This window comes from Condylostylus longicornis, unplaced genomic scaffold (genome assembly GCF_029603195.1).
Source record: "Condylostylus longicornis isolate FDR11 unplaced genomic scaffold, ASM2960319v2 ptg000075l, whole genome shotgun sequence".
Taxonomy (NCBI): Eukaryota; Metazoa; Arthropoda; class Insecta; order Diptera; family Dolichopodidae; genus Condylostylus; species Condylostylus longicornis.
Window position 1 is genome coordinate 2,012,690 of NW_026578043.1, and position 23,361 is coordinate 2,036,050.

Here is a 23,361-nt window from a genome sequence, read left to right on the forward strand (position 1 = left end):
AAAAACCAATATATTTAATTATTTATTTAACTAATATACGAAAATTTTTAATATTTTTCATTTCACTTATGTGAAAAACGTCTATGAAAAACTCTTCAATTATCGGCTATGAAAATGTCTATGAAAATGATGATGATCTTCAATTATGGAAAATAATCAAAAACACAAATAAAATTATAACGTAAAATAAAAAAAACTATTATAAAAAAAACAGATACGATATGACGACGACGACGAGGATGAAGGTCCACAACCGGATCCTGCACTTGAACAGGGTGTACCCATACCAGTTCGACTGCAGGGCGGCTTCCCGCCGGAACTGGCCTCCACTCCTCTCGAGGATATTGATCCCTTCTATTCGAATATACTGGTAAGTATATAATTAAAATTTATTTGATATGAAAATTTGAAATCACATTACAAAAATTATTTTTAATAATGGCAATGGCTGACAAAAGAAATTTACGAAGCTCAATTTTTTTTTAACTATTTGAATTCGCTTTGTATATTGCATTGATATAATATATTTTATTTATCAATGAAATTTATGAGTAAAATTGTAGTATACAATTTTTTGTGTGATTTTCACTTTGACTTGAACAGAATGTGAGTAATATTTTTTTACGATAACCTTCTGAGGAAATTTCCCTAGTTCTATTTCTTAGATAGTATAATAATCACAAAGTGTTTCTGTTTATTATATCAACTATGATTTATTCTCTCTCAATCCAAATCTTAACTTCAAAATCAGTTTTTTTTTTTTTTAATGTAGAGCTGATTTATTATTATTAAGAGTAAAACATTTTTGAAATTTGTTTTTACGTTAAAAAAATTTAATCCATTAAAAATATTTTCGTTAAATTAAATCAATTTATTTTTAAAATTTAAAGTTAAAATAAAAGTGTTTTATATTCTTATCTTTATATGTGAAATTCTACATCACAGTAAAGTGGCATACATTACAAATGTATACGAAAATGAAATTTCAAAATAATTTTTTGAAAAAAACCTGGAACATTAAAATTTTATCCTTTGATCCAAAAGACATACACATATATACAGGGTGATTCTGAAAGGTATACAACAACATATACCATTCGTTAGAGGATCGAAAATGGGTAAAACATTTGTTCATGACTGTCTGTCAAATTTCAAGGGTTTCCGAGTTCCAGGGATTTTAACGAATTTTCGCGAAATTTTTACTTATCCAAGTTTTATTGATTATAACTTCCGTTCTGAAAATTATAGGAACTTCAAACAAACAATTTCTGAAAGGCCTAGTAAAGTGCTTATAATAAACATGTTGTTTGATTCTGTATTTTATATACTTTTGGAATATCAAGCATTCAAACTTTAGGGAAAATCAAATTTTTCCCTTGTTTTATTTTTTCAGAATCACCCTGTATATACAAATTCAATGAAAATATATTTCCAATATGCAATAGTCATTGACTCCATTAAAATAAAGCATAAGAATTTTTGAACAAATTTTAAATATTTACAAATATTTCAATTTTATCGCTTTATATTTAGTACTAAGAGAATTTTTTTTATGCAAATTTAATTTTTTTACCTTATATTATTCGTGTTTTCTTTAAAATAAAATTTTATTAAAGCATACATTAAATTTTAGAATGTTGAAACTATCCGGCATGAAATCTTAGAAAATTAATTATATTTTTAAATATTTAATAGAAAATTAATATTTAAATATTTTATGTGAACAATACTAAAATTGCAGTGCGGATTCAAATTTTTGCTCGGAGAGCGTAAATTGTTGGAAAAACTATTTTCAATTATAATTATTAATGAATTCAAATAAATACTCATTTGTTCAATAAATAAAGAATTAGAAATTATAATTTTTTAACAAAAAAAAAAGAGTATTTTTAGGTTCACGAGCGCCTCCAATAGGAAAATAAAAGAAAAAAATATTTTATTAAAATATATGAGCATAGATTTTTGTTTTATTAATCAACAATTGTTTTTAATTGAATTTACAAATTTAAAAAATAAAAAAGTATAAATTTGAATCGATAATTTTTTTGCACAAATTATTTTAATAGATATTTTTATATATGTATGTATCTCAAATGTAATCGAGGGAAATTTCAATTTAAATTTTTACATCTTATATACCTACATAAATTTTTTCTTTTTCACATATGAGAAAACACATATATGGAAATTGGGATACAAAAACAAAACACTACTTATCAAAACAAAAGAAAAAATTTGTTTTAAAATTTGTTGTGAAGTTTTTTCTATAAAAAAACAAAAAAAAGGAAAAAATCTTGTGTCTTGTAAAATTTTTTTCACAAATTTTCTGTTCTTTCGATTTCTTTAAAAAGTACTAGAAGGTACAAGAAAATTCTTTTGTGATTGTTTATTAAAATAGAAAACCGCTATTTGAAACAACACAAAAAAAACAAAAATGAAATCGAATTTTTTTTTTTTTTGTTTTAAGTTTTATTTTAACTTTCTTTTGATTTTTTTTTCCTGTTTTCGTCAATATGGTGTACGCAAAAGCACTGCAATTCAATCGATACACTATCCTTTATACCGCATATCTCTTTTTTTTTCCTTATTTAAAAACAGACAAAAAAAACAGTAGCTACATATAATGCGAAATGTCTGTAAAATTTTGGAACGAATTTATGATTGTTTTATATGTGTGGATAATTTAATTTTAATTCGTTTTTATTTTATTTTTAAATACGAAATTATTTTTAAAATGAAAGCAATATGAATGTAATTTTATTTTCATAATTATTATAAAAGTTTTCTATATTTGAATAGCGAAAATTTGGAATTTACCATCAACAATGGAAATAATAAAAATATTTTCCTATTACATAATATTACGGGGCCGTTGAAAAATATGTACCGAAATCCTTTAAAAATTTACTTTTTTTCCTATAATTTAATCAAATCTTGTACACTTCTCTTTCGATGTATTTACTACATTTATTTGAATATTTTCTTAAAAAAGATGTCATTATATCTCAACTTACTGCAACTTAACATCAATGTATATTTTTAGGAGTTAATTATGCGGATTTCTACACTTATAATAATTATATCAAGTCCAATTGTCAAATAACATTATATAAAAATTATGAATATTGAAGGAATGCTTTGTTTTAGTAAATATAGTCAAAAAATAATTGCGTATACCATCACGATTTCAAATATTTCACCTTACAATAACGAAAAAAAAAAACAAAATTTGTGAATGCATAAAGAAATTTTTTAATGATTATAATTTAATTTTTTTAAAAAACAATTACCATTTAATTGTTATTTTAGGTTATTTTTTAAAATTAATTTTCTAAAAACTACTCAAAATTCATTCCTTCATTCAAATTTGCTAAATCATAATTTTAAGTCGACAACTTCAGTATTAATTGTTCATTTACAAAATTTTTGATTTCAATTTTTTTTTTTGTTTTCTATTTATTTCTTGAAATTTCTTGAAATTTTCATATCGCATATAAACAACTCCATACATACATATATATACATATAAGAAATGAAAAAAAAATATAAAATTTGCACTTTTATGTTAAATAAATAACGAAAGGATGTCATCGCATATAAAATGAAATGCTATTATTCTTGAAAAGAAAAAAAATTATAAAGGACCTGAAAATGTTTCCGCCTTTTTTCTATTTAAAAAATAATTCTAAATTTATATGTATAAATACGTGTATAACTAGAATATATTAAACAACAAGGTCATCAATTTGGATTTCTAATATATAAGAAATAGAAAGAAAAAAAAATATGCTTACATAAAAGCGACTAATGCTTTTTTTCTTTCTTTCTTTTTTAAATTATGGCGATAAAGTATTTTGTTTTTATTATATATTAATTTTTTATATTTTTTTCACAAATTTTAGCTGGGTATTTTATCTTTAATATGAAATAATAAAGTTGAGTCAAACCAGTGGTTTGTAAAGTAGGAAATTTCCATTTAAATTACTCTAATTTCACAAAAAATTTCAAAAATTGCATACTTCTGGGATGCAATAGAAAAAAAATTTAAGTAGGCTCTAACATAAGGCTCGAATTTAAGGGTTAATTTTATTAGTTAACAAAAATAATTACATTTATAGAATATACCGGTTTTTTTCTGCATTTATAAAAATTTGGAAAAGCTTACAGTTTCGGAGATATATGGTTCTGAAAATTTGAATTTTACAAATTTCGAGAAGAGATAGCTTCAGAGGGAGTAGATTGAAAAAAATTTTGTTCTAAAGCAATAAACTATTTACTAATATCTAAAGCTGCTAAAATTTCAGACTCCTACAACCTATTGTACAGAAGAAAAACGAAATCGACAATTTGAAGAAAGCGTGCTTTAGATAACGGTTAATATTGACAGTCATTTGGCTTTTTGAATATTCAAATATGCTGTATCGCAGTGGAAGAGGCCAGCTGCAAATAATTTTTTGGTTTTTGCAAAATCTCAAAAATGTTTATAGTTTCTTTTACATAAGTAATCAAAAAATGGAATTTCTAGGTCTTTGAAGGATTAAAACTCTTAGAAGGGGGGAGATAGGCAAAAATTTTTCAAATTTTGAAAATAAGTTTCTTGTACAAATCTATTTATATATGAAATTTTCCACCTTAAAAGTTTTGAAAGCATTTCCACGAACAGACGAAGTGAAACTAGTTAGCATTTTTTTTTTAATTTTTCTCGAAAAGTGTTAAAAACGAATAAATGTAACTACTATAATAAACTTCTATAGTAAACAAGTTTTCTTTAATTCCAAATATATGTATTATTAGAAACAGACCTACTTCACGACATATGTGTAATATTACACACATAACTGTTGTAGTGAAACCATTTTATACTCGTATATCAAATTTCAAACAACTTATACATGTACATGTAACTCAAATTTCAACTAATTTTGAACAATAATTCGTCCGCATAAATGCGAAAATCTGTTATAATTTCCCACTTCCTTTATTGCTTTATTTCTTTTTGTAAATTTTTTAACATTTCTTTAAAAAAATAATAATTATATAGTCATTTGAATAATTAACAAATTTTTACTAGTTTTCAAAATTAATTTTGTATCCGTTTCATTTTGTATAATAAAAATTAAAATGTAATTTTTTCTTCAATTTTAAGAAAATCAGCTTTCAAATATTTGTCTTTGAAAATATGTAAAATTCAATTACTTTTTAAATTGTATAACGAGAGTCGAATATTATTGATTAATTGCAAGTAATATACAATTAAGTAGTTGGAAAATTTTTATACCTTACAACTATGTTTATCTGTCGCATAACATGAAAATGAACAAGGAAAAAAGACTTTACTTTTATAAAACCAAAAAACAATATGATATAAAATTGCCCTTTTGTTATAATTATTTTTATATACTGTATGCACATATAAAAAAATATAACATTATTGATATATTCAAATAATAATATGCATGTATAGAGATTTGTATATAATTTACAACATGTAATATGAACTAAAAGGAATATAAGTAATTTTATTGTTTAAAATAGGACAAGGTTGAAAATTAAAGATTTTTTTTCTTTTTGTATCTTATACACAGCACACAATGATATAAACATATAAATTTTAGCATATAACAAATTAAATATATACATTTATACTATTTTATATATATGTACTTATATAAGTATACTTAAAGATATTCATATAAAATGAGCAATACCTTGAAATTCATAATATTACAAAAAAAAAATATTGCATATTTATTGGGATTCAAAATTTTTAATATTTTTAAATGAGAAAGAAAAATTTAATTAAATTGTATTGTTCATATAACTTTATGCTGCTGAAACTTGTTTAGAAATTTCAATCAAAATCGATTTTATCAAAGTTCATTAAACTAATATGAATCGGAATAAGAGAAACAAAGTTGATTTTATATTATATAAAGTGTGTACAGACATATATATTGCAAATGGAGTAAATATTAGAAAAATATAAATTTTTTCATTGTGGCAAATTATTAGGTAAAATAAATTAACCTTTAATAGCATATAGTAAAGTACTATATATGATACAAATAATGACAATTTAGCTTATGGTGTCAGCTTACTTTGTTTTAACATACTACAACTTCATTTTCAAGAAAGTCAGCTCACTTTGTTTTAACATACTACAATTTCACACTACATTTTCAAGATTGCTGAAATACAATAAACATAAATACAAAAAATTCAGCAATTACAAATTATAAGGAAAAATGCCTCGAATTCTGTATAACTGCAGGTTTATAGTCACAGTAAATTTCAAATAAAGAATTATTTTTTAAGTAGGAAAATTTAAAAGTAACTGGAAATTCGTTATATTTTTACAAATATAGCAAATATCCAGTTACAACAAAAATCCTTATGTCAGCATGAATATAATTTGCAGAAACAAATTTCAATATTAAATTTTAAAATATTAAATATTGTTTTTAAATTTTAATAATTTTTGTTATATTGCTTACATAAATACATTTTTTTTTTCATTTTACTTATTTTTTCAGACGTTTGTAGTAATAAGTAAAGGCAAAGATATTTTTCGTTTTTCCGCAACAAAAGCAATGTGGCTGCTCGATCCATTCAATCCAATTCGCCGAGTAGCTATTTATATTTTAGTACATCCACTATTTTCACTTTTTATAATAACAACTATTCTCACTAATTGTATATTGATGATAATGCCTACCACACCAACAGTGGAATCTACAGAGTAAGTGTAAAAATTAATTAAATTTTTTTTATTAATTTAAATAAATTATATAATAAATAAATAAATAAGCAAGGATAAAATTAGCTATAATTATAATATTGTATTAGTTTTTTATATTTTATAATTTTTATAGATTTTAGATTTTCAATATTATCTATATACAAATATACTCGTATATACAAAATTATTTATTTATATTATAATTTTATTAAATAGATGTATATTTTTTTTTTGATTTTTCTTTTTGTTTTATCATGTTTTAAAATTTATTTTTATTTGTGATATTTTTTTTGTTTTTAATTTTATATTATATATATAGTAGATATTTAAATATAATTATATACATTATATAAATTATATAACCTGAAGTAGAATTTAAATTTTTTTTTTATATAATAATATTATATATTATAGAATTAAAATAATATTCTTATTCGAATTTACAAAAAAAATATAATAATTTTAAAAATTTATGACACTTATATTATATATGTATGTATGTATGTAATGATGAAATGTAAAATTATATTAAAATTTTTTTTATAAGAATTTGTAAAACAATTTTCGTGAATTTATTTAATAATTTCTTTTTTTTTTTTTTGTTTTGTTAACTTCTACAATGTAATTCAAAATTTTTTGATTTTCATAATTTCTATTAAATTTATTATTGTTATAGTTAAGAAATATTGTTTGGATTAAATATAATTTAGCATAAAATAATAATGATTATTCACTTAATGTATAATTAAAATTTTTAATAAAATTTAAAATTTCATATATAATGACAAAGTCATATAGGAAATAGGATTCTAAATTATTAGGAATAATGTTATATTAATGTACTTCAACAAAGAATTGATTAAATACGTTTAAATTACGAATAAATAAAAGAATATTTTTGAGTTGAGCCAATTAATTTAATTTACTGTATTTTGTCGTATATGTCAGATAAGTTTCTCACTATGTATTAAAAAAAATTACATCTCTCCCTATGGCTTTGATATATATATATATATGCTTTCAATAGCTTTTTAAAAAAAACTCATAATTTTTCGATGAACTAAGAATTTTATAGATTTAGAAGAAAAAAAAATATATTCTCAGTTTAATTTTTTCAACAGAATAATTGAATAATTTACAAATACCCGTATTAATTTGTAAATATATTTTGAAATAATCGATTTCTTTCTGCATTTATAGCAATATATTCATGATTGTTCCAGGAAAGAAATGAAATTGCCAAATATATGAGAATGAAATTCACATGTATACAAATTAATTTTATATTGCAATTTCGTTTTTTCTATTTCAATTTCCGAAATAACAAATTTTTTGTTGATAAAATATTGCCAATCAAAAATAATTTGAGAAATAAAACTTTTGAATGAAATTATTATACTAAAATTCTTGATAATAAGAGAGTGAAGATTTGTTTTGATGCCAAAATAAGGGAGTTAATTGTAAGGTTTATAAACAAATAATCGAAAAGCCAAATTCTAAAAATCATGATAACAGTCTAACTGCTAATTTCATAGAATAAATAAAATACAATATAACATTGATAATAAAATCTAAAGTTAATAAGTTAATTAAACAGGTTTGTCAGGAAACCTTTTCATATTCATCTTTTTTATTTCTTTTAAATGTAATTATAAATTTCTTTTATTTTTAATTTTAAATATTTTAAAGTGGTAGATATTTTTCTTTTAAAAGTATAAATTTATAGATTTATAGAAAAATATTGTTATATTAATAGCAAAACACATTATAAAAAATTATAAAATAATAATATTTAAAATATAGTTTTTTGAATTATAATTAAAACATAAATATATATATATATATATATATTATGTAATTTTATTATGGTAGTTTAAAAAAAATTATACGATTTATAAACGCAACAAACATTAAAAAAAAATGTTATATTCAGTTTTACATATTAGTTGATTTAGTAAAAAAAATTAGTTAATAATAATCATCACGTATATTTAAATTTTATAAAATTATAAACAAATTTTTATATATATGTAAGTATTTAAATTTTACTTTTATTTTAGATTAAATTGTAGACCGTTATACAATTTTTTGTCATATTCATAGGATCATATTTTTAAATATTCAGAAAAAAAAGTTACATATATTTATAGATGTCCTAAAACTAAAGCAATCGAAATGGTAAATAATAAAATATCTTCCGTCGTAATTGAAAACTTCTCTTCGAAACAACCTGATTACAGTAGTTTTTTATCAAAAATTTAATGCCATAAATTTTTATTTCAACAGTTTCGTTCACCATTTTCCAAATTTTTGTTCATGAAGAAATAAAAAAATTGCAGTGTATCTTTATTTTTAAAAAATAAATAAAATAATCAAACCAGCGCTAGTAATGTAAAAACTCAGATGGAAGTATTATAATTTTTGAATTTGCAATATTCAGATCTATATTAACCTTGTAAAATTTTTGCTTATTTTGAATAATTCTACTGTAATTAGATTAACATGAGAAAAATGTGGAAATTGTACATTTTTGGACAAACACATTCGAAAATTTGATTAACTTTAACAAATATTTTAACCAATTTATAAATTAAGTACTTAAATTTGAAAGAGTTAAGTTGAAATATCATTTAAAATTCCGAGAGTCCATCAAATTTTTTCAAATATTAATTTTGCCTTGAGAAGTTTTGGGCACAAAAATTATTAAATTTCACAAATTTTTTAGCCAGGCCATTATAACATTTTAGGACATTATGTACATTAAATATAAAATTATTTAATAGTTTTCTATATATTTTTCTATAGTAACAGTAGTATATTAAAAAAAAATGGAAAATTTATACAAGTATAGTTCTAGTTTTTTAGCAACAAAATTATATTGATAATTAATTAACAAAAATAAAATCATCAAATATTCAATTTAAATTAATTATATCATAATTTACGAACATGTATATTAAAAATTATATATAAATAGATTGAAAAATTTAATTGTAATTTTTTCCTATTTTCTATAGAAAAATAAATAATACTTGTCTACGCCAAAAAAAACAAAAAACTCAACTTTCATAAATTGAAAATTTATTTTAATTATTCCAATTTATTGATAATAATTGAATATAATAATCGAAACGAAAATAATCGAATTGACTTTTTATACATTATATTTAATTGGAAAAGAATATTACAATCTATAGATTGGTTATGATTTTTTTTTTTTTGGTGCAGATAAGTATTCTTGTTTAATATTAATTTGTATAAATATTCGAAATTTCATTATAGAAATTTACAAAGGCAACTGTTTATAACAAAATCAGAGAAATAATTATAAAGACATATAAAAATATACAAATTATAATTTCACGAAATTTTCAAGAGTAAATGCCTAATATTCGTTTCAATTCAAAGGAATTTTCCTTTTAAAACATATTTTCGACCATTATTGTTACTGCCTACATTCACGCATCGCCTATGTAACATGGTCGAAAACTTATTTAATTTTTAACTTAGTAAATATTTAATTTAGATAGTAACATCAAAGAGCTGGCAAATATGTTAATAACATTTATTAAACCAATATGTATTTTTAAAGATTTATATTCATAATAATAGATTATATTCAATGAAGCCATAATGGTGATTAAATATTAAATATTTACAATAAAATTTCAAATTTTCTTTTAACTAAAATTAAATACTTACAAATTATTGTATTTTTAAATATATACTTATTACAAAGTTATTGTTATATAAATATATTAAACACGAGACTTTCTAGAACACAAATAGTTATTTACATTAAATTACAAATATTAATTTTCTCTCCGACTTACTTAAAATAAAAGTTTCAAAAACAAAACTTCAAACTTTAAATTTTCAAATTTTTTTGCTAATTGACAAAAATTCAACTTATACATACATGCAATATGCACATACATATTTGTTATAATCAGTTTCACCATTGTATATTTTATTCCCTTAGATATTTAAATTAACACAAAAAAAAAAAAATTTAATGTAAATTATTCAGTTTATATTTTAAAATTATTATAATAGAAATACATATCAAATCGTCTCATCATATTACAGAATATCGTAAATTTGATTATCGTAAGAAGTCACTATTGTAAAAGAAGCATATCGTAAGTGAGATATATATTTTTAATTCTGTTATCTATTAATACACAAATCATAATATTATATATATATATTGTATAATATTTTTATTAATAAATATATATACATATATATATATGTATATATATATATACATATAAAAAATTATTTTATTATATATATTATATATTTTGTATTGTAAAATCGTAAGTGCCATTGTTACTAAAAAAAAAACCCTTTTTATGAAAGAAGAAACCAAAAGAAAAGTAAATAATCAAAAAAATAGAAAGAAAACTTAAAATTTTGCAAAAAAAAAAATTTAACTACTACTACAGGTGTAACATACATACCTTATACATTATTTAAAATAGATTGAACATAAAAAAAGAAAAGAAAAATAACAAAAAAAAAAATTTTTATGTTCGCTTTAAAAAAGATGAAGAATGAATGAAGGAAAAAGTCGACATCCATAATTTGTATAAGTTAAAAAAAAAAAAATTCTTTTTTATTTTTTGAAATTTCTTTTAATTTAATGTAAAATTTTATAGTTTTTTCTTTTATTATTTTTAATATTATTTTTCATTTTCATTTTCAAAACATATTTGAACACACACTTTTATTATACAAATATACTAAAAATTATTCACATATATACAAAAAATTATTTTCTTTTGAAAACTGTTATACAATTTTTTTTTTTGAATTTCTAAAGTACAAATACATATATACATGTGTACATTTTACATAAATATTAATACAGTTATTAAGATGAAAGAAATTTTATACCAAAACTATTTATTAAAAAAAAAAATAAATAAATTTATTATTTTTTTTTTTAAAGTTATTAAATTTTTCCTTTTGTATTAATTTTTTGTTTTTGATATATTTACATATATTTTTTATATAATAAAATATAGTTTTTTCAATTTTAGTTTATTTCTGTTTAATTTTTCATTTTATTATATTGCTATTTTAAATATTTTATTTTTTCGGTTTTATTTCTTATTTTATAAAATTCATTCGTTTTTAGGGTGATATTCACCGGAATCTACACATTTGAATCAGCTGTTAAAGTGATGGCACGAGGTTTCATATTAAGCCCGTTTACGTATCTTAGAGATGCATGGAATTGGCTGGACTTCGTAGTAATAGCTTTAGCGTGAGTTTGCCTTTCTTTGATTTTTCATTGTTTTGTTAATTTAATAAAATATAAAAAAAAAATTCTTTTAATGAAATATTTTGATGATTTTATTAATGCATTAAATAAATATGTATATGTTTGAACTAAAGATATTAAAACGGTTAATTAAGAGCAATCTTATATTATAATGCGCGCATAATGCAGTTTCTCCTATGCTCAGTTCGATTACACTGAAAAAAAAAAATGAATAAAAAATTTTCTCATTTTTATAAAAACTCATTCTTTTGTAAATATTACAATTGTTTTGAGTCAAATTATTATTATCAAGATGACAAGAAAAATCGACCCTAACAAATACTTATATTTAATTGAAAATTTTTAAAATAAAAGGTTTAATTTTAAAAAGTTTTATTGTTATAATTATGAGACTAGAAAGAATACCAATTTGATCAATTGAATTTGAAATCTCAATAATTTTGGTAAATTAAAAATATTTTGTCATCATCTTGAGGCGAATATTGACCCAAAATTATCTTGAAAGTTTTGATAACGTGAAATATACATTCTTATAAAGCTTATATTTTTCAAGGCTCTTTTTGACTTTTTAAAGCACCAAAAAATACTAAAGCAAAAGTTCTTTGTGTCACCATCGGTTATAAGAGGTAAAATGATTTGTATGAGGTATCCTTAAAATTCTATTTTTTATGTTTTTAGAAACCTTATTAATTAACGAGAACGTACTAATATGTGAGAAATACTCAATGCATGGTCAAATATTTTTTCAATATTAGGTTCCATTTTGTTATATTATTCAAATTAGATTTGTTTTTATTATTGTTATAATGGTTATTATTATATTTTATTTTTATTATAATTATATTTAATTTATGAAAATTTCTATATTTTATACAAAATTGTATTTGCATTTATTTATCATAATTTAATATTGATATATTCTTTTCGCTTTATATCTTTGGAATAGTTAATTACATAATTATAGGAAATCAATAATTATAAATTAAATCAAAAATATTATATTTATAAATTAAAAAATATTGTTTTAATATTAAAATAAATTAGAAGACAAGGAAAATTATTATAATAATATACAAATAAAATAGGGAAACTAAATGTGCGGTTAAAACGTGACACTTAAATATAACATGATTTGGATATTATTCTAAAATATTATAAATGCACTCATATAAAATATTTACATATGAATGTATATAACATATTACAAATTTTCATCATTAGATAATGTATTTGTTTATATGTATATACACAACTTCTTAGTGTATGTACATACTTGATAAAAAAACGAAATGAACAAATATCCTTTTTATATGAAAATATCATCATAATTTCATCATATACATTAATAAAGTATATGTATATACATGAACGTATGTTTGTATATGAATAATAAAATCAATAATTTTGAGAAAAAAACGACTGATGTCATTAGAACTCTTTCAGAATCTTTGACATAAACAAAGAATATAATAAATATTTATGCATATGTGAATTTAAATAAAAATATATATATATTATATACATACATATATTATGTATTATTATAAGTATAAACTAATACTATGGAATTACTTTTTAACTTACAAGGATACATATAATATTAAAACGTAAAATGTATAATGAAAGAATAGAATTGTTATTGTTTACTTATTATTTATTTCAGTGTTTCATTAAGTAAAAAATTTTTTGTGTAGGTGTTTTAAAATTAAAAAATATAAAAAACAAATAAATAAAAGCAAAAAACCAAAAATGACAAAATGAAAATAATAAAATCCAAATTTTAAAATTTTTTTTAGATAACAAAGAAATTATGAATATGCACTCATCAGTTTAGAAATGAATATTTGAATACAAGATTCATTGTTAACAAAAAAAAAAAAATTGTTGAAAATTTCGATTTTATAAAAACTCGAAAATTTCTGTTTCATATTCCATTATTATAAAGATAAATTATTTTCTAAATTGGCATGATATTTTTCGTTATTATTAAAGTCTTTTTCCTATTTTATAATCTATAAAAATATTTAATATTTAATCTATTCAGAATTTTAAAATTTTTGGAATTATTAGTTAAAGCAGAGTTCAAATAACTAATATGTTGTAACCCATAATATTTTTTCTCTCTCAATTAGTTAATATTTCGAATCCAATAAATTGCTCCACCTCAAGAAACTAAATTGTTTACATATACCAATTCAATTGCATATACAATAAAAATGATTGTTCAACTTTTAGGATATGTCAGGTCTCGGGAACTGGATTTTACATATAAGAGCATATGAAAAGAAATAATCAATTAAGTTCATTGAAAATCCCAAAAATTTTTTGGAAATATTAGGGCTCGGAAATCCGATTTCACTCTTTTTGGCATATCTACTGAACTAATTGATGGAATTTTTTTTTGAAATTTAATATTTGAATTATGGTATGATTGAATACCATAATTGGAATAGCAAAAAGTTAAATCTACTAAGAGCAAAATTCACATTTTCTAGGTATATTGACCAAAAGCTTTACAACCTTAAAACTGCAAAGAAGTGTTAAAAGAGCATTTTCTCGATTATGTGCAGAACACATCAGATTTTTTTATTTTTTTAATAATGTTATTTTATTATGCATACAATATAATTAAATATATTGTATTACGAAACAGCATAAAACATAAAAACTATATTGCTATATGTTAATAGTTTCGAACTTTTTTCGAACGCAATATTTGTTCTTTTTCGTATTCCAATGCTAAAATAAAAAGTTTAGAAAATGTACTTTTTGTACACAAGTTCATTCTTGCAATAAATTCCTGTACAAAAAGAAAATACGAATGCTCATTTTACTTGAAATCTCTTTTTCTGTATTCATTTCTTAATAATAATAATGATAATAATAAAGAGAGCATTTACTATATTTATACAATAAATTACATAATATTATGTAACGTATATTTTGATTACATACGTTAATGTATAAGAATTTCATTCCTATAAGTTTCTATTTTAATTTTTAATTCAGAATTGCATATTAATTTATTTTAGTTATTTTACTTTGAAATTAACACAAACATTTATGCACATCAAATCTATTTTATTATTTATATAAAAACATTGAGTTTATTTGAAACAAAAAAGAAACACTGAGAATATTCATGCTCTAAAAAAATTTCTCCCTATATAAAATATAAAAATTTCCATATTTACGTATTTCTCTTTTTCTTTTACTTTTCTTTACAAGTGATTATGTTAATTATAAAAAAAAATTCTGCAACACTGAAACAAATAATGGCATATTACACACATAATATCACATACATATATATTTATACATAAATTAAATCAGTATCCTTATTAAACTCTTTAATTTAATTCTGTTTTCAGTATCTATTTCATGAAATTATTATGTAAATAATATGAAATATAATATTTATAAATCTTCTGAATATATTCATATATCTACATTATATGTTTGCCTCTACATCACGAACCTATAATTTATTTCATATTGTACATATTTATTGTATACATACTAACATATGTATACGGTAAGACACTCAACTGTGTCTTATACTAAAGATAAAAATAAAAAAAAAAAATTAAAAACTAAAAAAAAAAATTGAAAAAAAAAAATTTTTTTTTTCTTTTTCTTTAAAAGGATTCTTAAAACTTAAGTGTCCTTATTTTCTATCATGATTATGATGGCTTATTGTAAGTATGTACTTTATGAAAAGGAATGTTCATTCTTAGTGTCAAGAAATTGCGCTCAGATTTTTTCTTATTCTTCCTTTATTATATTTACCGTATACATATACATACTTACACATTACATTTATAATGATTATTAAAAAATAAAAAAAAATACAAAAATATAAAATATAAATATTCATTTTCATTGAAAAATTTTTTAAATTAAACTATTTGAAATAAACAGTACTCGAACTAGACTTTAATATTTTACACGTTTTCAAAAACCTTATTAATTTTTTTTTTGTTCTTGTCTCTTTTTATATTTATACATATATATATATAAATATATAAAAAATGCTTTTAAATTATTTGTACATTATTTTAGAAAAAGAAAGGAAAACTAGTTGCAATATATAACATAATTAGTTTTTCATTCTTTTTTAAAGTTTTAAGTATAATCAATAGAAAAATTTTAGGATGCTATTCCAATATTATGTAAATAAAATCAATTTTATATGAAAAGAAAATATATGATAAGGTTTTTTTATGATTTGTGAATATATTAAATAATAAATTAGTATAACAGTTTAATAACACTATGATATACTGATTTTCAAAGAAAAATAATATTTTTTTAAATTAAATTTGAAATGAAATTGTTCCACTTACTTTTTTTTGAGTTTTTTTTCATTAAAATAGATTTTTTAAGTATATTCTAGAAGAATATTATATATTATAATAATACCGGGATTACTTTTTTAAAAAGCCCTTTGAAGTATCAAAAGAAAATTTTTTATTTACAGAAGTGTTCAAGAAATCAAAATTATTATTAGAACAATTAGTAAAAAATCAATCACTCAAAAAAATCGCTCAAAAAAATCACTTAAAAAATCTGTTTGAAAAAACTTCAGCTAAAAAAAAACAAAAACCGCGGCTTCCTACCATAAGAAAATTACCAAAATATCATTGTCAAGAAAATCACTCAAAAAAGTCACTCAAAAAGTCACTTAAAAAAATCTCTTAAAAAAGCACTCAAAAATTACTCAAAAAAGTCACACAATGAGTGTATCTAAAGGTCCAGGACTCAGCTTTCTACGTTAAGCTGTTTTCATGTAAGAGCCATTTAAAAATGTTATCAAAAGTGTGACCGACAAACAAAAGACACCTGTAAGAATGAATGTGTATGCAATGAGCGTATTATAAATTGAATACTATCCTTTTGTAACGCTATTCGTGAGGATATCATAGTGTTGTTGCGGTCAACTCTATGTATTCTCGTTTTAAATAGTTTCATTTATAAACAGAACTCAGATGCATATTTTCAAAAATATATGTTAATTAGTTTATTTGATATGGAGCAAAATGTAGAGTCATACCCTAATAAAAGACTACTTATGTTCCCAAAAAAAAAAAAAAATATGGAGTAGTTCATAACTTTAACAATCAAAGGTGAAATATTAAATTTCCAGAAAACTAATTTAGAATTTCTTCAAATGTTATCGAAATTGTAAAATTGGTTGCCGCACCAGTAAAAGGTCAGTTGTTGGTAATCGGTTCGTAATAAAGTTCCGATTCCTGAAACTCGATATAGTTACCCAAACAAAAAGTAAAACGCAGAAATCAAATTATTACAAAAGTTTACAGACTGACTGCCACTATTTAAAAATTATTTATTTGCATTTTCTTATGATAAAGAAATGCATTTCCGTTGAAAAGTCGAAATGAGAAAATTATTGCTATATAGCACCCCTATTGAAATATATATAATTGCTTATTTTGAAATAAACAATTATATATATTTTATATACTAAAAATTACAAAATTATTTTCGTATATATACGGATATTTACTGTATTCTCAATAAACTCAAATTATTGTAAATAAACCTCTTACACATATTATTTGCTCTATTTTATTGTATATCGTTTACTTTGAATAGTTTAAAATTCAAAATAAGACATAATTATGCAAATATATATATATTTGTATTCAAATTAAAATATATACATATTTGTATATTTTATATAAATAATTTATAAATTTGTATTGAATAAGAATTTTTGCTTTTTTCTCTTTTTATTTAATAATCGAGTTTATAATTGCATAACTTTAGGTACATGATATTAGAATACAGGTTTTTTTTTCCTACATGGTATACAGAGTTTTGTTGTCCTTTAAAAGGGCTTGAATTTATGAGTAAATACAATAATAAAATTTTTTAAGGTCTCGTGCAGGATCTAACATTATATAATACGACGATGAGTTTCTCAAATAAGAAAAAAAACGAGTTAAAAAATATGCGAACCACTTTTTTCAAATTGTTTAAGTGTTAAAGCGTTTTAGTCAACGATATAGATGAAAGTGAGGAAAATATTGTTCTACATTCTACAAAGGTAGAAGCTACGTTGTGTGACAATACTATAATTTAAATTATTAAGTGACAAGTCTACAAAATAAACTGGTTCAGAAAATATATTAAGAAAAAAAGTCGAGAAATGCTATTTAAAAAAATGAGAATTTAATATTATTGGAGATATGACATGTAATATTATTAGGTCTCTAATTAAGAAATGAGAATTCTAATTTATATGAGAGAAAATATTATATTAGAATTAAGAGACTGATCGTGTATCTCGCTATTTTATTCGCTAACTGAGAAGAAAGTGAGAACCTATTACATTATACAAATATATGAGAGAAGAATTATTCCGTATTGCGTATTTCGTTTTTTTCTAAAATGTAAACAAAATTTATTTACTTTGTGAGACGTTCAGTCGATAATTTAAGAAAAAATAGAAAAATCCAATTGAAAAAATGGGTAATCTTATTGAAAAAATTAAATGTCCATTAGAAAAACGGAAAATCCTGATTTGAAAGTGAATAAAATGTGAGATGAAAAACCGAGATACACTATTAGGCTGCACAATTAGTAGTTGTCATATAAAAGTAAATATAAAAAAAAAACCAAATAAATTATCATAAGTTTAATTATCAAAAATAAAAATCATAAAAAACCTATTATTTTTCACTTTTTTTTTCTTTTTGAAATTGAAATTTAGAGTCCTTTAAAAAACAAATTAAGGATAAAAATTTTGTTATTTCATTAACAAATCTTGTCTTCTTGTTATTAATTTATTTTACTTTTTTTTTGTTATTTCTCAAGATGAGAAATGAACTTGACCATACACTAAATTACATGACTGTGACAAGACGAAAGACTGAAGAATATCTTCACCTAGATTTTTCTTTTTCTGTTTGTTTTTTTTTTTCAAATATGCTAAGGTAATATAGGTTATAATTTTTACATCTTTAAGATCGAAAAGCAAGGACAATGTCATATTAGAGAGAAGAAAAAAAAAACAATAATACTAAATTTGTTGTAATAACATTTTTGTTTCTTTTTTTCGTCCTTTTTTAAACTAAGACTATTTTAATTTTTCAATGAACAGCAAGCAGAACAAAAAAAAAAAAACGAAAAAGCAAATATAAAATGAAAAGAGAAATAAAACTCAATGTCACTTGAATGCAGGTCAGGATTAAAAATTCAAGTATCAAAGTACCTACTATGTAAAAAAAATGTCTCTTTGAAAATTTTTTTAAGATACAAGGATCTTTATTATTTTTCTTTTCATAATATATAGTGTGTGTAGGTTGAAAGTGGTTAGGTATATATTGTATATGGTATGTATGTATAGAAATCTATAACTTAAGGTATTAAATTCAAAAAAAAAAAAATAAAACAGAAATGAAAAACAAAAACGAAAGTCAGGAAAATAAAACGAAAGGAAAAAATATAAAAACAGAAATAATTAATAAGTTGTAAAATAAGAAAGAATTTTTTTTTTGTATACTTTTTATATACATATGAATGTCCTTATAGGTAGCAGGCAAGTAAAAATATATACCTACATTTTGTTGCCATTATCCTTTATTATTCTTATTTGCGTTTTGTTACTGTTTTTTTTTTTAAGTAATATTGCCCAGATAGACAATTTGTAAACGAAGATTAGATATACAGTGGTTTTTTCCTTCATTTTTGCTCCTTACACCACTTCTAAATATTTTCTAATATATATAGAAAACGTTTTTCAATATTCTTTTAAAATTAATTTCCATTTTTAAATTCTAATTGTAAATAATTTGAAATGAAATTATGATTCATCAATTTTAAGAACCTGTTCATTTTTGTTTTTTTTTTTTAATAACTTAGATATGTGATAATTTAATGGCAATTCAAATTTTTTTTTAACAATTTAAAATAATATTATTGCTGAGTATATATAGCATGATATATTATATATATAGAGGTTTTATATAGCAATAAAAAAAATATTTTTTAAAAAGCCTAAAGTAAATATTGTTACATAGAGAATTTATAAATTTTCATTTTTGAAATTAAATTTCTCTTACAGAAAAGAGAGAACTGTCGAAAGAAATATTTTATAGTACGAGTAGTTGATATCATGTAGTAATTTTGTTATTCGTATATACATACTTATGAATTGTAGATTCATTGATCCTAGTTTATTTTTTTTTTTAGAAAACATTTTTACGTTCTTTCTTAATTAAAATTTTTGCAAAATTTCATTTAGAATCAACAAAATTTTCCTGCATAATGTCAGTCGTATTGTTAAAAATTTAAATAAATTAATTTTAAAATTTTGTTATTTTTTTTTTTAAGTTAACAAACAAGACTAAATCTTTCAAAACGATGTCCCTACCATAATACATTTATTTACGTATTCACACACATATGAACATATATGTATATATTTAATATACACATTCATATATGCATAAAATTATAAATTTGTATAAAATTTGCCACCTTAAGTAATTTTTATATAAGAAATACAATCAAAAATAAATATTCTATGAATAAAATTTCTATATTTATGCATACATATATAAATAAATGCATTAGTGGTACATGTGTGTATAATAAGGATTATTTTAAATATTTATGTATATTACTTTTGACATACAAATACATATATTGAGTATATTTATTTCGGATTATTATTTGAATGTCATTTTTATGTTTGTTTATTAAAGAAATATTGATATATGGAGCAACTTAGTACAAATAGAAACATAAAATATAATAAAAACGAAAAGCCGCAAAGTAAAAATGATAAAATATAAGATAAATGAAAATGCAAAAAGAAATTTAAAAGAAAATCAATAAATTTAAGGACAAAACATATATTATTTTAACGCGTGTTATCTAGGATAATGAAGTCTCTTCATTATTTGTACTTATTTTGACATACAATTTGTATTGTTTTATTAAATTATTACTTTTACTCAAGTAAATCTCATCCCTTTCTTATATTTAATATATTTGGTTGCATTTATGTTCGAACAAAAATTTTAATAATTGATCAAGGTCTTGAAAATATCAATTTCACAACATTCACTTATAAAATATTCAATTACATAAACTTACTGACAAGAACGAGGAAATCCACCTCAAAAAAGTTATGGTTTCTGTAAGTGGTTGTATAATATATATATGTAAAATATATATATACACATAAGTAAAATTACAGACCTATATATTCAAAATAATTCGCAATCATGCCAAAAAGTACAAGTTTTTTTTTTCTTAAACGGAGCAGGGATTATTGCGGTCAAATTTTGTAATTCAATTTTCGGTTACTTCTAAATGTCCAAACTTCTCCAAATTTTATATACAGATCAGTTCGCGATGTTAGTGCAATATTTTAACACTATTGTATGATAATAAGAATTCAATAAGATAAGATCTGATAGTTGCCGTTAAAATTCATTTTTAGAATATAACTTACATGCAATAGGAGAGAAAGAGAGAAATCGGGAGACGGAAAAGAGAGAGAATGATGGAGAGATGGAGGGACAGAGAAATGATGAGAAATAGAGGAAAGGGGGAGATGAAGGGGGATTTCTTACGTTTTATAATCTTTTACTTATTTACTACCATAAAATTAAAGTTATTGAAAAAAATGTCTTGCGGCTTTTTTTCTTAATGGTTAGTGTATATTCGCTTTTATGCACTTAAATATTTATATATTAATTATCTATAAATGAATTAATAATTAACAAGGAACTAAATATCTAACATTTGTGTATTTCAATTATTTTATAATAATGTGTACACAAAACTAAACTACACGTCTGTACCTTAATGAGACTTTAAAAAATTTTTAAAATTTTAAGATCAAGTAATATTAAAAAGTGAACTATTTATTATTTTAATTTTGTTTGTCAAATTATGTCATTTTTGACAAAAATTCTTAAATATTTTCGAACTGAGAATCAGAATTGGGAAAAAAAATTAAATAAATTCAAATTTTTAGGAATTTTGTAAAACTATCAATGCTTCAAGCAATTCACATTGTTGAAAATATATTTGGTATCTAAAAATATTATGTATTTAATTAATAAATTTTATTTTTATGATAAAATATTTTCAATATAAATTATACATATATAATTCGTTATTATTTTTATTCATATATAGCTATGTGACCATGGGTATAGATTTGGGTAATCTCGCGGCCTTAAGAACGTTCAGAGTGCTGCGAGCTCTCAAAACGGTAGCTATTGTTCCAGGTATGTATAATTTATAAAATTTATCAATATAAAATTAGTTTCAATATATATATATACATGTATATATATAATGTACATAATACAATTAATTATATTAATCTTTATTTTTAAATTTTAGGCTTAAAAACCATCGTTGGTGCTGTCATAGAATCAGTTAAAAATCTGCGCGATGTGATAATTTTAACAATGTTTTCATTATCAGTGTTCGCTCTGATGGGCCTTCAAATTTATATGGGTGTTTTAACACAAAAGTGCGTTTTAAGATTTCCCCTTGACGGTTCATGGGGTAATCTTACCGATGAAAATTGGGAAATGTTTTGCAGAAATGAAAGTCATTGGTTTGTAAATAAAGATGGCAATATACCATTATGTGGTAATTCATCAGGTGCTGGGTGAGTAAAGCATCACAATTAAAGTAAAATTTAGATTTACTTAAAAATTTCAATTTATTTTGCCGTATGTTAAGTCAATATTAATATGCAAAATCGAGGTAATAATATTTAAATTTTTACTTTATATTTTTACAGTACATGTGGAGAAGATTATGTATGTTTGCAAGGTTATGGAGATAATCCAGATTATGGTTATACTAGTTTTGATTCCTTTGGTTGGGCATTTTTATCAGCCTTTCGCCTTATGACACAAGATTATTGGGAAAATTTATATCAATTAGTTTTACGATCAGCTGGCCCATGGCATATGTTATTTTTTATTGTAATTATATTCTTAGGCTCATTCTATCTCGTTAACTTGATATTGGCTATTGTCGCCATGTCATACGATGAATTACAAAAGAAAGCTGAAGAAGAAGAAGCTGCCGAAGAAGAAGCTATTAGAGTAAAAATATACTATTTTTTATAATTCGACATATAGAAACATTTTTATACGAAATTTGTTTAGATAAAATCAAACCATGGTTAATTTAATGGGAACATTTTAAGAAGAAAATATAATCCTCGCTGTATTAAACTAAACACTATAGACAGAAGTGAAAATGCTGTCAAAAAATAATAGTCTTAAAAATATTAAAATTTTTAATTAACCGAAGTTCTAGAGTT

At 21.6% G+C, this 23,361-nt stretch overlaps 1 protein-coding gene across 50 annotated transcripts in view; it reads left to right on the forward strand.

The window, feature by feature from the left end:
• Positions 1 to 23,361, forward strand: part of LOC129612666 (sodium channel protein para) — a 156,579-nt gene that overhangs the window by 68,015 nt on the left and 65,203 nt on the right. For all 50 annotated transcript variants that reach the window (XM_055526377.1, XM_055526376.1, XM_055526384.1 and 47 more), the window contains 6 exons: positions 215 to 370; positions 6,534 to 6,739; positions 11,886 to 12,014; positions 22,212 to 22,303; positions 22,422 to 22,695; positions 22,831 to 23,140. In XM_055526377.1, the coding sequence (XP_055382352.1) occupies positions 215 to 370; positions 6,534 to 6,739; positions 11,886 to 12,014; positions 22,212 to 22,303; positions 22,422 to 22,695; positions 22,831 to 23,140 (1,167 nt within the window). The remainder of the gene's footprint in view (positions 1 to 214; positions 371 to 6,533; positions 6,740 to 11,885; positions 12,015 to 22,211; positions 22,304 to 22,421; positions 22,696 to 22,830; positions 23,141 to 23,361) is intronic.